This window comes from Fukomys damarensis, unplaced genomic scaffold, assembly GCF_012274545.1.
Source record: "Fukomys damarensis isolate Sample0158 unplaced genomic scaffold, DMR_v1.0_HiC HiC_scaffold_20, whole genome shotgun sequence".
In the NCBI taxonomy this organism is placed as follows: Eukaryota; Metazoa; Chordata; class Mammalia; order Rodentia; family Bathyergidae; genus Fukomys; species Fukomys damarensis.
Window position 1 is genome coordinate 20,972,995 of NW_022900932.1, and position 15,460 is coordinate 20,988,454.

At 54.8% G+C, this 15,460-nt stretch overlaps 2 protein-coding genes across 2 annotated transcripts in view; one reads left to right on the forward strand and one right to left on the reverse strand.

The window, feature by feature from the left end:
• Positions 1-232: 232 nt before the first annotated feature.
• Tacr2 (tachykinin receptor 2) lies at positions 233-11,982 on the forward strand. Its single transcript, XM_010605975.1, has 5 exons — positions 233-624; positions 3,429-3,623; positions 6,861-7,014; positions 8,119-8,315; positions 10,577-11,982. Exons 1-5 carry the CDS (start codon positions 233-235, stop codon positions 10,791-10,793), a joined length of 1,155 nt encoding a protein of 384 aa, XP_010604277.1. The 3' UTR covers positions 10,794-11,982.
• A 667-nt stretch (positions 11,983-12,649) lies between these two features.
• Hk1 (hexokinase 1) overlaps positions 12,650-15,460 on the reverse strand; it is a 42,958-nt gene continuing 40,147 nt past the window's right edge. Inside the window, exons 16-17 of the mRNA XM_019204943.1 lie at positions 14,945-15,178; positions 12,650-13,635 (exon numbers count right to left, since the gene is read on the reverse strand). Of these exons, the coding sequence (XP_019060488.1) occupies positions 13,491-13,635; positions 14,945-15,178 (379 nt within the window). The 3' untranslated portion in view covers positions 12,650-13,490. The remainder of the gene's footprint in view (positions 13,636-14,944; positions 15,179-15,460) is intronic.

A 15,460-nucleotide genomic window follows, 5' to 3' on the forward strand; every position in this document is an offset into this window, starting at 1 on the left:
CTTTCCAGAGGCCTGGCCAGGACACAGGAATCTGACATGACAATGGCTTTGCACCAGGCTTTCTGCTCAGCGCAGTTCATGTTTGCTTGAGACATAGGTGCGCCCCCACCCCCACCCCGGCTGGACGAACCTCACTTTGATCTGCTCCTCTCTCCAGCCCCCTTGCTCCACACACTCAGAGGATTTCTCCTCCATAGCAAATCCAGGAGGAGATCCAGGTCCAGAAGCAGCCATGGGGGCCTGTGACATTGTGACTGATACCAACATCTCATCTGGTCCCGAGAGCAACACCACAGGCGGCACAGCTTTCTCCATGACCGGCTGGCAGCTGGCGCTGTGGGCCACAGCCTACCTGGCCCTGGTACTGGTGGCTGTGACGGGCAATGCCACAGTCATCTGGATCATCCTGGCCCATCAGAGGATGCGCACGGTCACCAACTACTTCATTGTCAACCTGGCCCTGGCTGATCTGTGCATGGCTGCCTTTAACGCCGCCTTCAACTTTGTCTACGCCAGCCACAACATCTGGTACTTCGGCCGTGCCTTCTGCTACTTCCAGAACCTCTTCCCCATCACAGCCATGTTCGTCAGCATCTACTCCATGACAGCCATCGCCATCGACAGGCAAGAGGGGACAGCAGGGAAGCTGGGGGTGTGGGGAGGGGGTGGCACCTTGCTGGGGTTCAGAGGGAGTGCGGTTCCTGGCCTGTATCACACAGCAAGCTAGGGGAGAACCCAGGGAACTGCCTCCCGGACCTGGCCATGATTCAGAGCTGTGGATCTGGAAGATGGGGCAGGGTCGGGGATAGACGCAGGAAGGCCTTGGCACTGCGGCTGTTGGAGGATAGAGGGATGAGTGGGCAGTGTCATGGGGACCTCTGGTGTGCTCTTCTCTGAAGCTGACCTTTGATGTCCTTCTGTCGCTACAAGGAGATACTACTTTTCTGTTCCATGTTGCATCTAGTTGTAACAGGGCCAGTCGTCTACGGGACACTGCTCTTCTGGGAGGCAGAGTGTGACCTTCTGAGGCTTGGCCTGGAGCAGAGGTGTGCAGGATTAGAAGCGGCGTTTGAGAGCTGTTTGGGGCAGGCAGGGCTGCTGGTGCCTGGGCGAGTGTAGTGCAGACTGACAGCAGACAGGAAGGGAGGTGGGAAAAGTGACAGGGTATTGGGGAGCCGCAGAAGAGCCTGCCACCCTCAGACAGAGCCCTCATCGGGTGAGGCGTGTCCCTCAAGGTCTCCCCACATCCCTACCCCACACCACTGGCCCAGCAGCTGGAACCCACAGCTGCTCAGTGCTCAGCAAGCATTCTCCTACTCAGAGGTATTCTTGAGGACTTCATTCGGGAAAGTGTTATCCCCTAATTAAAAGTGAAAAGCAAAGCCTAACTTCTACCTTTAACACCCAGGGAAACTGAGGCTAGAGAAGGCAGGATCACCTGATGCCACATCGACAGTCAGGGGCAGAGACAGAGGCCCAGGACCTAGCCCTCTGGGCTGTTAGTGGGGTGGGGGGTGATTTTATCATGTCATTGCACCCCAACACTATCAGAGATAGCCTAACACCCAAACTAAGTAACCCAGCCTAGCCTGGAATTTGCAGTGATCCTCCTGCCTCAGCCTCCTCTCTGCTGGGATTATGGGTCTACACCACCATGTCAGGCTGCAATAATGCAGAAGTGAATCCGGGTTCCTGCTTTTGCTAGGCAAACACTCTACCACTGAGCTATATCCCAGCACATCCCCATCCCTGCCGTTTTTTTCTGAATGTCTCACTGAGACTTCTTTTCTTTCATAGAACAAGAATTTCAGTGCTGTGTCTGGCGCAGCTCGGGGCCCTGGGGGTGGGGTGAAAAGCCAGTAGGAAAGATTCCTCCAAGAACGGCCATGGACTGTGGGGAGACACCAGAGAGCTCACTAACTTGAGTGGGGACAAGAAAGTTACAAAATTCCAAATGTAGACAGCAGAACAGCTTCTTGTGACTCCAGCAGTGCCCAGGGCTTTGGCATCAATAGAAACCACAGATTCTTGCATTGTTGCAGAAATCATGAAAGACGGCTAGGCGTGGTGGCGCACACCTGTGATCCCAGCTATTGGGGAGGCTGGGGCCGGAGGGTCACGAGTTTGAGGCCAGTCTAGGCAAGATAGCAAGATCCTGTCTCAAAATAAAATAAAAAGGGCTAAGGATGTAGCTGAGGGGTAAGAGTGCTTCCTTAGCATGTTCAAGGCCCAAGTTCAAACCCCACCATGATCCCGGCCCCCCAAAACCTCAACAAAGCAACTGTGCTCACCATTACTTAAAAATTACTGCAGATTTCACATCTGCTAGGTCTTGTTTAGTGGCTGATAAAGAAGTGCGGATTTTACAATGTCCCAAGTTTGTTTTCTATTTTGCTCACTGTATTTCCATAGGAATCATGTTCTTTTGGGGGTCCTTTGTTCGTGGACCCTTTGGGTCTTTTGATCTTTGAAAACAGGGGCTCACTCTCCTCAGCCACTTCAGCCACACAGGCCCCAGACTTTCCACAGGCCCCAGCCCCACAGCGGAAAGTCAGGAAGTCAGGGCAGCCGCTCAGGCCAGGAGGGTTCAAAGCCTTCCAGCCTCTATATCCTGATGCAAAGGAAGGCTATAATAGTCCCTGCCTAAGACCACTGGACACAGGGCTGCCAAAGGGCAGTTCAGACCTCCACAGTCCCTGAAGACAGGAGAGCAAGATGGGCCTGTTCTGGCTGATATCACCGAGGAGACTGTCTCTCACAGACACTGATAAATACAGAAAGTAGGAGGAGTTCCAGGTGGAGAGAGGAGGAAGCACCCCACAGAAGGCCATTTTGGGCTGTTCCCTGACCACAGTGAGCCTAGGAAGCCATGGAAAGCAGTGACAGAAGAGGCTAGAAAGTGCACTGGCCACACACAGAGGGCCTTGAATGCCAAGTTCAAAGGTCTGGGCTTGTACTGTCCAACATATACCTCTCTAAATTAACACTGATTACAATGTAAAGCCACCATCCCGAGGCTCCACAAGGCACTGCATTAGTGCCAAACAGGTAGGTGCTTATTTACCATGTCCCCACCACTGCAGAAAATTCCAATGGGCAGCATTGGACCAGGTTTGTCCAGGAGACAGAACAGCTGTGCTGAGGTTTCTGACGAAGGAGGCCTGGCCTAGGGCGAGGCTCAGACAGGGCCGAGCTGCAGGCTGGAGTCACCTGGGCCTGCCCGGGGCTGGACTTAAGTGCGGTCACATGGCTGTCGTGTCATGGCTGGGCCCTAGGGCACTAGTGTGCAGCGTGGCCAGGAAAGACCACCAGCCGCTCAGGCTCTCCGCAGGTCAGTTACCACTCCCGACACTGGCGGTGTCAGCATGGGAAGGAAGAGGCAGTCCAATGGGAGGGCGTCAGCCACTGACACTGAGCTCCACCCACAGGTACATGGCCATCGTCCACCCTTTCCAGCCACGGCTCTCGGCTCCCAGCACCAAGGCGGTTATCGGCGGCATTTGGCTGGTAGCCCTGGCCCTCGCCTTCCCCCAGTGCTTCTACTCCACCATCACCGTGGACCAGGGTGCCACCAAGTGTGTGGTGGCCTGGCCCGAAAACAGCGGGGGCAAGTCGCTGCTCCTGTAAGGCTGGGGTCTGGGAGGGGTGTGTGCTCATGTGTGCATGCATCAGTGTCCGCGTGAGTGTGGGTGCTCGTGGGAGGCACACACATGGTATTACATGAGCACATCTTTCAGCTAACTACAGCATTGTGTCCAGATAAAACTATTAGGAGATCAGACCACATAGGGCCAGGCTGGGAAAAGATCCCAATTCAAAACTCAAAGTATGCTTTCTACCGAGTCCATGTTGCTTTTGTATCTGCATAAAGTCAAAATATCAGTGAGTCAGGACATCTTAAATTTGGAACCATCCATACTGAAAGTAGCACTAAGTCCCAGGCCGTTCTAAGCACTTTACATACATTAACCCATTTCACGCTGTCAACATTACCCAGCATATAGAATGACGATGATTCCACTTGGGGGTGGAGAAACTGAGGCACTGAAAAACTAAGGAGTGTGCCTATAACAACTAGGGAATGCAAAACAGGAACTCCAGGCAGGTAGTACTGCCTCGGAGCAACCTCATAGCCACTCTGGCACGTGTCTGGTGTGCAGTAAAGAGAGGACAAAAGAAAACAAATCCTGAGGTGGCATTTTTAGTCCAACATAGGCCCAGGAGCCCCAAGCTTGAGGATGTGCACGATCTCAGCCAATGGCTTCCAGGTAACCATGGCAACACAGCCACCACCCCACCCCGTTTAGTACCTCTTCCTCTCAGGACCCCATGGTCAGCGCACTGCCACCCTGCAAGATGGGGGTGGCCTTGCTCTCTGCACCTGGGAAGTCACCTTCACCTGAGCATCCTGTTCTAGGGAATGACAAGTCCCAAGGACAGCCCCTGCCCAGGGTCCCTGCTTCCACCTGTACCTCATCAGGGTGGGGACAGCAGAGAAGAAGGAACCCTTTCTGGCTGAGAGCCAGGTGGCCAGCAGGACATTTTGGACCTGGCCACTGGGTGGTGGGGCCACAGTGTTTCTCCACCTTTGTACAGGGCCTTCTCCCTGGGTGCAGTGCCAGGAAGTGCATGGGCTACCCGCGACCCATCTTCTGTGTCGAATTGCAACCCAGACTCCAGCAACAGGGAAAAACAAGAGGCCAGGGAGAGCTAGGAAAGCCATTCTTGCGGGTGGGAGGTGTCAGGAAATTACAGATGTCCCCCTCTCCAGCAAAATACAAATCAAAACACAAAAAGCACAGCCTAGGCTTGAGGGGAGGTCTTCCTGACTGGCAGATTCTAGAATGCGGCCCCCAACACTCTCTAGCTCCCCTTTCTATTCGAGCACTGGGCCCAGAGCAAATTCCCAGCCTGCAGAGTCCCCAGGAAGGACTGAGATCACTTCTTTATTCTATAGATGGAGAAACTGAGCTGGGGGAGAAACCCAACTTGCCCACAATCACATTTTAAATTAGAGGTTGGAAGCTGGTCATGGTGGCACACACCTGTAATCCCAGCACTTGGGAGGCTGAGGCAGGAGGATCGCTGTGAGTTCGAGACCAGCCTGGGCTACACAGTGAGTTCCAGGTCAGTCTCAACTACATAGTGAGACCCTGTCTCAACAAACCAAAAATAAATAAATAAATAAATAAATAAATAAATTAGAGGCTGGAGCCCTGTTCTTCTGAAAGGGAGATGGTTTGGGTCTTAAGTGTGGAAAGCTGTTTCCTATGCACAGACCTCTTGCCTCTCTGGACTGCATCCCCAACTCTGGACACTGAGGCAGGTGACCTGGTTTATTTAGAGGTCTCTCTACGTTAGGTGCTCTTGCTGCTCTTACACTCTTACCTGCTCAAGGAGAGGGCTCCACCAGAACTTCCGGAAGGGGGCCCTGCAAGAGTGGCACATGGAGGGGGAACACCCCAGCTTTCCTAGTAAAGAAAAAGGCTCCACAGTGGGGGTTGAGGGCTCGACCCATCCTTGGTGAAAGGAACAGGCTCCTGCCAAAGATCACTCCGCACACTGACAGAGCTCTATGAGAGATTTTATTAAAGAGCCTTGGTGGCCCAAGTGGCCCAGTCACTCGGGGGAAAGGGAACAAAGGAGAGAGAGAGAGAGGGAGCAGGAAAGGAGCTTGGTTATATAGTGGGTGACTGGTGTAGACAGGTCGGGGATTTTGTCAGCTGCACGGGCAGCCACCCAGGGGCCACTCTTGGACCTTTACTATGTGTGAGGTGGGGAATGGAAACTTTAAGGTGAAGGAGGAAGTTATTTATCAGAATGGCGGCAGCCATTTCAAGGCACTTATCTTAGACTTGGGGATCCCAAGGGTCCCTATCTGGGACCCCCTCCTCAGCCTGGGGCTGCAGAATCACCCAGCAACAGAGCATGGGACACAGTTCTCCTCCACACCAAAGAAGTGAGGAGCTTCAGCTCAGCCCGGTTTCCTCCCTGGGAACTGGGCTGTAGTGCTCCGGGTCACCTGCTCAAAGGTGGGCACACAGGTGTCTGCTAACAGGAGTGATGTTCCCCACAATAGGCTGACGGGCGGGTTGCTGAGGACACAGTGGTTGTTCCAGTGTCCCATTCCTTGTTAGGGAGGCTGGGACAGGACGGCACCTTTCTTTCTTTCCTGTTTTTGTTTTAGTCTCACTGTGTAGCCCAGGCAGGCCTTGAACTCGTGGTGAACCTCAGCCTCCTGAGTGCTGGGATTACAGGCGTGCGCCACCATGCCCAATAAGGACAGCATTTTATAACTCCAGCTGTTCCCTGTATCCATCCATCAGTGAGATATATAATCTGATGCATATAGACTCACACATAAGTACCTAGGCACACATAAGATCCTGGAAAAACAATGCCAGATCTCCACGGTGGTGGGAGGGGGACCAGTCATTTCATCTTCTCCTTTGTGCTTAATGGTATTTTGCACTTTAAAAAAATGTAAAACGTAACTCTTCACACCTATCTTCTGTTCCCTTCCCCCTTCCTCTCCCTCTTCCCTTCCTATCTTTCCTCTTTCTACCCTTACCTTTTTCCTTCCCCTTCTTCTTCTTTTGACAAGGTTTTTCTAAGGCCCTAAATTTTTCAGACTTGGTTTGAACTTGGCGATCCTTCTGCCTCAGCTTCCCAGCAGGCTGGAATTCTAGCCACAGGCCTCCAGGCCCGGTTCACTTATTTTTTTCTTTAAATCAAACGAAGGCCTCTAGAGGTGGCAGCAGGGTGGGGCTGCTGGGTAGAAGCTGGGGGTCCAGCTCCAAGCACAGACGTGGGAGTCGCCTCGGGCTGCGCGCTGCCCAGCCCCCTGACTGTCTCTCCAGGTACCACCTGGCGGTGATCGTCCTCATCTACCTCCTGCCCCTCACTGTGATGTTCGTAGCCTACAGCGTCATTGGCCTCACTCTGTGGCGGCGCGCGGTCCCCAAACAACAAGCGCATGGCGCCAACCTGCGCCACCTGCAGGCCAAGAAGAAGGTGAGGCCAGGGGCGGAGTCGGGGCAGGGAGGAGACGGGGCAGGGCCTTCGCTCAAGGCGGCTCCTGAGAGAGCGCCTGTAATTGCGCCAAACCCCGGAAGGCCCCAGAGCCTGAATTCCTTCCTCCCTAGTGGGTGGATCGGCTTTGGCTTGGAGGCAAATCCAAAATTAAAGTATTTTAGAACGTCAGAATCTTAAAATAGTAGAATTTTGGATAACTGAAATGTTGACCTTTAGAAGCCTCTTAGAGGTGCCCAAAGAAGGCTCCTGGGTAGAATCTCAGAGTATCCTCAAAGTGCTGGAATGACAGACCTTAGAGATCTGGAGACCGCTTTACAGTCCGCTTCTTCAAGTCTGTCTGTGATTTCTGTGGGAGGTTTCAATACCCACCCCAGCTATCCAGGGCTCCCCAAATGGTGCTGTTTATAGCATTCTTTGAGCCGACCTCCTCTGCCCTTCCCCAAGAAAGGCCGCACCCATTACGTGCTAGGCACGAGCCGGAGGCTCTGGGTGAATCCTGGGCGTGTAGCCAGGTCAAAGTCGTGGCTTCTCCCGATAGCAGGAGATTTTTCAGAACCGTTCAGCGGAGGCATTTGGGCAACAGCCACCTTCAGGGTGGCTTGCGGAGAGTTGTCTCCATTTGCTGGCCCTTGCCTTCCCTTGTTCCTGGGGTGCTGGGCACTGCAGGCTGTGCCTATAGAGGCTGGGCATTTGGGGTTGGGATCTGGGGGCCAAGACTTGGCCTCTGGGTGGAACCTCGGGATCCCTGGTTGGGGCCTCAGTGCCCACAGATAGAAGGGCTATAAGCAGATACAGATCCCAGCGCAGGTGCAGCCTGGGACCCCAGAACTGGAACAGGAGCCCCTAAGGTTAGGGTTAAACATGAGAGCTTATCCATATTCTAGGGAGGAGAGCTGTTTTCTGGAAAAGAATCTGGGAAGAGGGGCCCACACCTCAAAGGAAGGACAGCGGGGTGGGCAGAGGGATGAGCCTGTGCAAAAGCCCTGAGGTGAGGGCTCAGGAGCCTGTGGGCATCAGGTGCCCTGGGAAGTTGAGGCTTAGCCTCGGGGTCTGAAAGCGTAACCCAAGACTCTCCCGGAGCAGTTCGTGAAGACCATGGTGCTAGTGGTAGTGACCTTTGCCGTCTGCTGGCTGCCCTACCACCTCTACTTCATCCTGGGCAGCTTCCAGGAGGACATCTACTGCCACAAGTTCATCCAGCAGGTCTACCTAGCGCTCTTCTGGTTGGCCATGAGCTCCACCATGTACAATCCAATCATCTACTGCTGCCTCAACCGAAGGTGAGCCCACCCCAGCTCCCCCTGCCCCCAGTGCCCAAGAACAGGCCCCACATGGGCTCCCATCGCCCCATGTCCCTGCTGTCTCTTCTGGGGTCTACATCTGGGACAAGAAGGCAGGACCAGAGAGGTGGAGGAAGGGGGAATGGAGGGGGCCGTAGGACAACAGTGGGAGGAAAAAGAGTCAGGTCAAAGGGGAGTCGCGCTTCTATATTGATGTTTTCAAGTTTCCTCCTGAGGACTTACCTGGGCCAGGTGAGCAGCACATGAAGCACTGGAAAGGAGGCTGGGGGGCAGGATGGGGGAGTCACAGTGCACTCCCTCCCCTCTAGGGCAGCTGGGAAGTGACCTTGGCAGAGGTGGCCAGGGAGCAGGGACTAGGACTCACTCCTCCTCTGCTTCTCCCCACTGGAGCTGGGGAAGTGGACTCTGAGGGCAGCTGGTGAGCCAGGCAGGAGCCCCAGCCCTGGCATTCGTGTTCAGCCTGGAGAATCCCGAAGGTGGGGGTGGGGAAGAGGAGGGCCGCGGCCGAGTCTTGGCCCAGCAAGACTGATGTGGGTGAGGTGGATTTGATACCTCCCTGCCCAGGTGCCCAAGCTACTCAAAATGCCATAGGGGACTTTGGTGCTCAGACATCACACTCACCCGAGGCAGGTGGGAAGGAACTGATTCTTGGAGGGCTTCCTGGGGGCCCAACCCACTAGCTCCTGAGATGTATATAGGTAATAGGAAGAGTTCGGGTAGCCCCAGGACACAGTTGAGGAAACAGCCTGAGAAGATTCAAGCCTACAGGGACGACAGAGTGGGAATCCATGTACAGTGCATCTCTATGGCCTGTTGTCCTGTCTCCCATACACATTTCTCATGAGATCAGGGGAGGAGAACTTGGGGTGGGGACAGTCACTTCAGGGAGGGACCACCAGCACACCACGCTACATCACACAGTTCCCAGGAGGGTGAGCAACACCAGCACCCCTGGGCTCTCCATGTTCCTGGAGTCACCTCTGAATCATTCGCTCTTGATGCCACCAGCAATCACAGCAGTCTGGGGCTGTGGCAGGACTCTGCCTTCATTCAGAAGATGCTCACCAAGTGATGACATACGCCCGGCACTTTCCCAGGCCTTTGGGAGCCACCAGTGAGCAAAAGGAGACCTTTCTTTAGGGAGCTGACCTGCTGGGATGAGAAGAGCTGAACAGTGAACAAATGTAGTCAGTGGATCCCATGGTGTGCTAAGCAGCAGTGCCATGGAGACAAGAAAACTAGAGGAGCCAAAGGGTGACGGGAAGCGCTGAGAGCCTTTGATAGTGGGCAGCTTTGCCTCTGAGCAAAGGCACAGGTGACCGAGTCAGCCCTGTGGACTGGGCAGGCTCCAAGCCAAGGGAAAAGCTGAGGGGCCAGTCCAGTGACGGCCGTGTGGCTGAGGTAAGGACACGGGCTCTGAGCAGGGAGACAAGCTCTGACGGGGCTTAGGGACAGGCCTGGTGATGGCTTCGGAGAGAGATGCAGCCAGGGTCTGGAAATGGCTAAAGTTTTGGGCCCGAATTTGACAGAGGAAGTGGCATGTGTGAGCAGCAGGGATGGATGATGGCAAAGATGGCACTGTCAGGCGCCGAGGATTGGAGGACAACTGGGAGCTTGGGTGGGGGCCCTTGGATGTGCGGCGGAGGCCACACCACGGGGTCCTGTAGAGCCACGCTGCAGGTGGCTCTTTTGGAACATGGAGTCCTGCAGCCCAGGCGGTGGCAATGCAGTTGTGCCCTCTCCTGGCTGGCTCGGGGCCATCTCTGAGCAGCCTGTCTTCTGTGCCAGTCGGTTTCTCCCACTTACCTCTTCCTCTCCACTCCAGCCAATACTCGGACCTTTTTAAGTTAATGCACCCAAACTTGGTGTGTGGATTTTCCTTTGGAGCAGTCTAGAGAGCATCTCTTAGCCCCATTTTTTAAACAGAGTTCCCTTTGAATACTCCTGTAAGAAGCCAACTAATAAGTCAAACAAAAGTCTGCTGCTCTATTGTAACTGTACATGGGTTCTTTTTGTTTGTAGTAACAAATAGCCTAGGTCAGCTTAATCACCCACTTCAATCACAGATGGAACTCTAGACTATCCAATTCACAAAGGAACGCATCTCTCAGGCAATGGTGAGCTCTTCAGAGTGACCAGCTGCTTTCCTGGGGAGGGGAGATAGTGTCTGGGGCTGGGCAGTCCCATTACGGCTCCTGTACCCCTAACTCCCTGGTTCAGGTTGACCCTCCCTCCTCCAGGTTTCGCTCCGGATTCCGGCTGGCTTTCCGGTGCTGCCCGTGGGTCACGCCAACAGAGGAAGACAAGCTAGAGCTGACTCACACCCCATCCTTCTCCTTGAGGGTCAACAGGTGTCACACCAAAGAGATTTTGTTCATGGCTGGAGACGTGGTCCCCTCTGAGGCTACCAATGGGCAGGCTGGGGGTCCCCAAGATGGGGAGTCCGTGGAGCTCTGAAGTCTTGTGACTGGCAGCAGGGCAGAGCCCAGCACCCCTGGAGAGGCAGCCAGTTGAAGTCCAGATCTGACAGCTTGGCCATGCACAGCCTTCAATCCACCAGTGGGAAGCAAGATGGCCCCAGGAACTCTACAGAAGATGCAGGCACTATGAGGACTCGGCCACCCATCTCAGAGCACTGGGGACCCAGAAAGGGTCAGAGAAGATACTGCAAAGCCAATATTTTCCAAGTGCAGGAACCACAAGCTCAAATGTCTTCCTGTGCATACAACATAATGAGTAAATTAGATCCAGTTGAAAAGAAAAACTGCAAATGCGATGATAAAAAGAAACGGACTTGCAGCCTCAGCGCTGGGGTGACAGGGAAGAGTAGTGATGTGGCAAGGTGGAAGGCACAGGTACTCAGAGGAGGCTGCAGCTCCTTCACGAGGCACAGCTGTGTAATGGGTTATGAGTTGTATGGTAATGGAACCCACTGTTGCCAGATCTCCCAAGAAAAGCTGGAGTCCAAATTTGCATATGAACCCTCCAGGCTTTCTAATTTTGGTTCACAAAACCCTCTGTGACCTGGGGTGGGTTAAAGCCTCACCTGCGGGCAGCACACAACCATGACGTGGATTCGTTGTGAGGCCACACTAGGAAAGAGCCACCGTATTTTGCAAAGCCCATCCGCTCTGAGTCAACCTGGGGTTTCTCTGCCTCAGAAGCTCCGAGGCCAGAAACAGCCCCAAGCAGATGCAGGCAGGAGTCAGTCTGACCTCCAGCCTCTTCTGCCCAGTGACAAAAGCACCACCCAGGGCTGCTCTGAGGATCGATGGAACTGATGCCTAGAAACCAGCAGGCCACACACAGATAGCCACGCTTGTTCTCTTCGCTCTGCCAGCCAGTGACCCTGCTCCCACCTCACTTGTGCAGCAAGAAGCTGGTGGCAGAGAAAACTGTACCAGCTTCTATAATGCTCTGGACTGTTCCACCCAAGGGAACAACTCTCCCCGCTTGCACATCCAGGGCCCCTCTGGAAGAACCATGTGCCACTGTAAATGCCCACCCAAAGGTCAATGTCGTGTTTTCCCCAGAGGTCACTGTGCTAGACACTGGGTACCACGGGTGCCTCCAATAAAAACTCTGGTCTCACCACACCAAGTGGGCACAGTCAGTCCTGGGGAAGCCGCTTAGATCTGCCCTCGTAGCTGGGACATCACAGGGCACCTGGATGTGCTGACCTGAAAGCCACTGAAGGACTCCAGAGGAAGAACCCCAAGCGGCAGCTTTGAGAAGGACCTGCCTGAGGCCCCGTGGGGTGAGAGGGGAGACGCAGCCAACCTGCCCCCAGGCCACCTCCACACCGGGTGTATGGGAGCAGGGCCGTAGTTCCTGGCTGTCCAGTGCGGGCGGGAGGGAGGTGAGGCTGCGTCTGTGTAGGGTGTCAGAAGGGCCAGGCTGCAGTTCTCTCACTAAACCCAAACAGTCCCTGGAGGCGGCCTCCCTTTTCTGCATTCTAACAAATAGAGGACAGAGGCCTCTTACTGTGTCCCTTCACGTGGGCCCTCAGGTGGGGACTGCAGAGGCTGGGGCTGGAGAAGGGGGCTGGAATAGGAATGGGCAGGGCAGGTGCTGGAGACCAGGTAAGAGGGTGCTTCCGAGACACTTCGCAGGGCCGGCAAAGAGGCCCTCACAGAGCCGGGCGTGGTGACGTACTCCTGTAATCGGGAGGCTGAGGCAGGAGGATCGCTTGAGTTCGAGACCAGCCTGGGCTACATAGTGAGTTCCAGGTCAGTCTCGACTACATAGTGAGACCCTGTCTCAAAAAACCAAAAAAAAAAAAGGAAGTCCTCACGGCTCAACCGAGGCTGGGGGCTGAAGATCATAATCTTTATTTTAAACTCTCCCCACCCACAGAAATCCCCAGCATCTGTCTCCTAAGATCTCCCCTCCACCAGTCAGGAAGCATCACCACTCGGGTTCTTGAATCGGTACAAAGTTTACTAGTCATACAACATGGCTCACAAAAGCGATGGGAATTCCAGTGACGCATAGTTCGTGGGCTCCTCTTACCCAAGTGGAGACAAGACACTTTCCCGCAGGACTGCCCACCTCCCCCCACGAGACACACGGAATGCAGGACTGTCACGACGTGGCTAGGGCTGGTTCCACGGACACACAGTGTAGTGGCACAGACCCACCCTGACAGGACGCCAGGCCGAGGTGGGTGCTGGGACAGGAGGAAGCAGTGACGCTATCTATGTCCACACTCCCCGCAGGCCGTGCCCCTGGGAGCGGGGTCCGGCAGTGTCTGCTGGTGATAACACACTTCACCCAGGAAAGGCGACCCTAAGGACGGGCTCTGGAGGCCCCAGGGGCCTGTCTGGTGGTCTGACCTTTCATCTGAGCCAACAGACAACCCGGTAGGAATGGATGTCGCTACACTTCACAGGTGGGGGACGCATGACCGGGCTGAAATCAAATCATGCAGAGTGGCAGGGCAGGCGAGGGGTCCAGGTGAAAGATTATCAACAGCACACACTCTATGGTGAACCCTACATTATACACCATCAGTCGGATTCTCTTTTCCTCCCTGCCGCGGTGTGGCGGGCTCTGGCACCGGGGGTGTCCCCAGCATGGCTCGCTGGAAGGAACAGGGGTTGTTGCTTTTGGAGAGAGGTGCTGGAAGGGCGGTGGGCTGGGGCTCCTGCGCTCTTAGCTGCTTGCTTCTCCTCGGAGCCGCACACCCACGGCCGTGATGAGGGCAGCCCCCTTGCCACTACCATCTTCAGACAGGAGGAAGGACACATTACACTTTGGTGACAGTTCCTTCACGGTTTGGTGCATGATTTTGGAGAAGCTAAGACAAAAAGAAAAAAGAAAAAAAGATGAAAAGGTTGGTGGGGGAAGGGGAGAGACAACACTCAGCCCTGCCTGAAAACACTCAAGGTCCATGGTCAATCCTGTTTCCACAGCCTCCAGCAGGGTGGTCCAACCCAGGGTCCCACAGACAAGCTGAGTAGCACAGCTTATGAGGCGAGGCTCGGACACCCCCATCTCAGCACCGGGGGCTCCCAGGGGCCTAAGGCCAGTCAGGATGTTGGGGCCACTGAGGCAGGCCCAAGAGGCGACATGGAAACAGACGTGGCCCATCCCAGCTGCAGAATTGAGACCCCACCCAGCACCACCCACACCTGCAGCAGAGAGGGAGCCCTCGTAAGGGATCTTCTCTAAGTCAGAAGTGACCCTAGGTCGTTTGGAAAACACAGGCCAGGATGGGGCTCTCAGCGGTCACAGCCTTGTTGAGCACCTGCCAGGTGCCCCCAACTTCTAGTTCTGGCAGGAGCTGTTACCCCACGCGGCAGATGGCAGAGATTAGGCAACTGCCTACAGCTGCTAAATGATGGGACCAGGACTGAATCCAAGAGTTCCTGGCCCCAAATCCCAGCCCCACACAAGTGACCTGTGCTGCCTCTGGTGACAATAAGGACAGCTGAGGAGGAGGAGAGATGGAGCGAGGCTGAAGACGGTCCCACCCAACCACGGGCAAGAGGTAAGCAGGTAAGATTTCTATGGAGCTGTGGGCCCAGTTTATCCGGGATGGTCCCAGAACAAACAATGAGTAGCATTTCTTAACCCCACTCTAGACAGGGTCACTCTGTTCGTAACATCAAAGCTTTGGGACATGCAACGAAGTCGCTCGTCCTTCAGCACAGGTGTCGGACACCTGACCAAAGGGAGGACACTCCCTGACCCTCCCTGCCTCAGCACCCGGGCCAGCACCGCACCTGCCCTTCCAAATTGAGACAAGCTGACTTTGCAGGTGAACCAAACACGGGTCCTCCACTTCTCTTAATTCCTCTCCAAACTTACCACACACAGCCTCCCTACCTGGCTGCAGCTGCTAAATCCACGCCTCCCCCAACTCCTGCCCCCTAGCACCACCCCATTTCAGGGGGGCCCAGCGATGCCACGGGGTGAGCGCGCCAGGTGAACCCCCTTCTCTGCTCCCCAAGGACTCCAGGAAACCTATCTAGGGCCGCTCATTGTCACAGACAGGCCCAGTCCCTGCAGGAATTTCCCTGGGAGAAAACCACACCGCACAGCCCAGAAAGCCTCAAGGAACGCTCCAGCCCAGCAAGCCCATCCCAGTGGGAAGCCCCACTCACTGCGGATGAAGCTTGTACAGCGTCCCATCCACTCCCACGGTCACATTCAGATGATTCAGCCCCCTGTTCTCCCGGATCTTGTCCACCACGGCGGCCATGCCGGCGCCACACAACTGCGCAGCCCTCCGGGACACCACCCCGCACACGGTCTTGACGAGGATACTGTCGTCGCACGTGCTGTTCAGACCCAGCTGCTGCAGGATGGCGCGGACCTGGAGCAGCGCTAATCGGTCACTGTGGTGGATACAAGCCAGGAGGCGGGATGAAGTGGGACCTACCTCAAGGACTGTTCCTACATCGATGACCAACATCATGGGGCTCTTCCTCGTCAAAATCGCATTGTTTTAAATGATCCCCAAAGTTCTAATGCTAGAACTGTAGAGAATCTGGCAAATCTAGAAAAATTAAAACCGGGGGGAAAAAACTATCCAGTCTCAACATCTAGGAAAATGCTATTAACGTTTTAGGACATTTCCTTCTAGTCAATTTTTTGTAGATGTTAAACAGCAGTTAGGA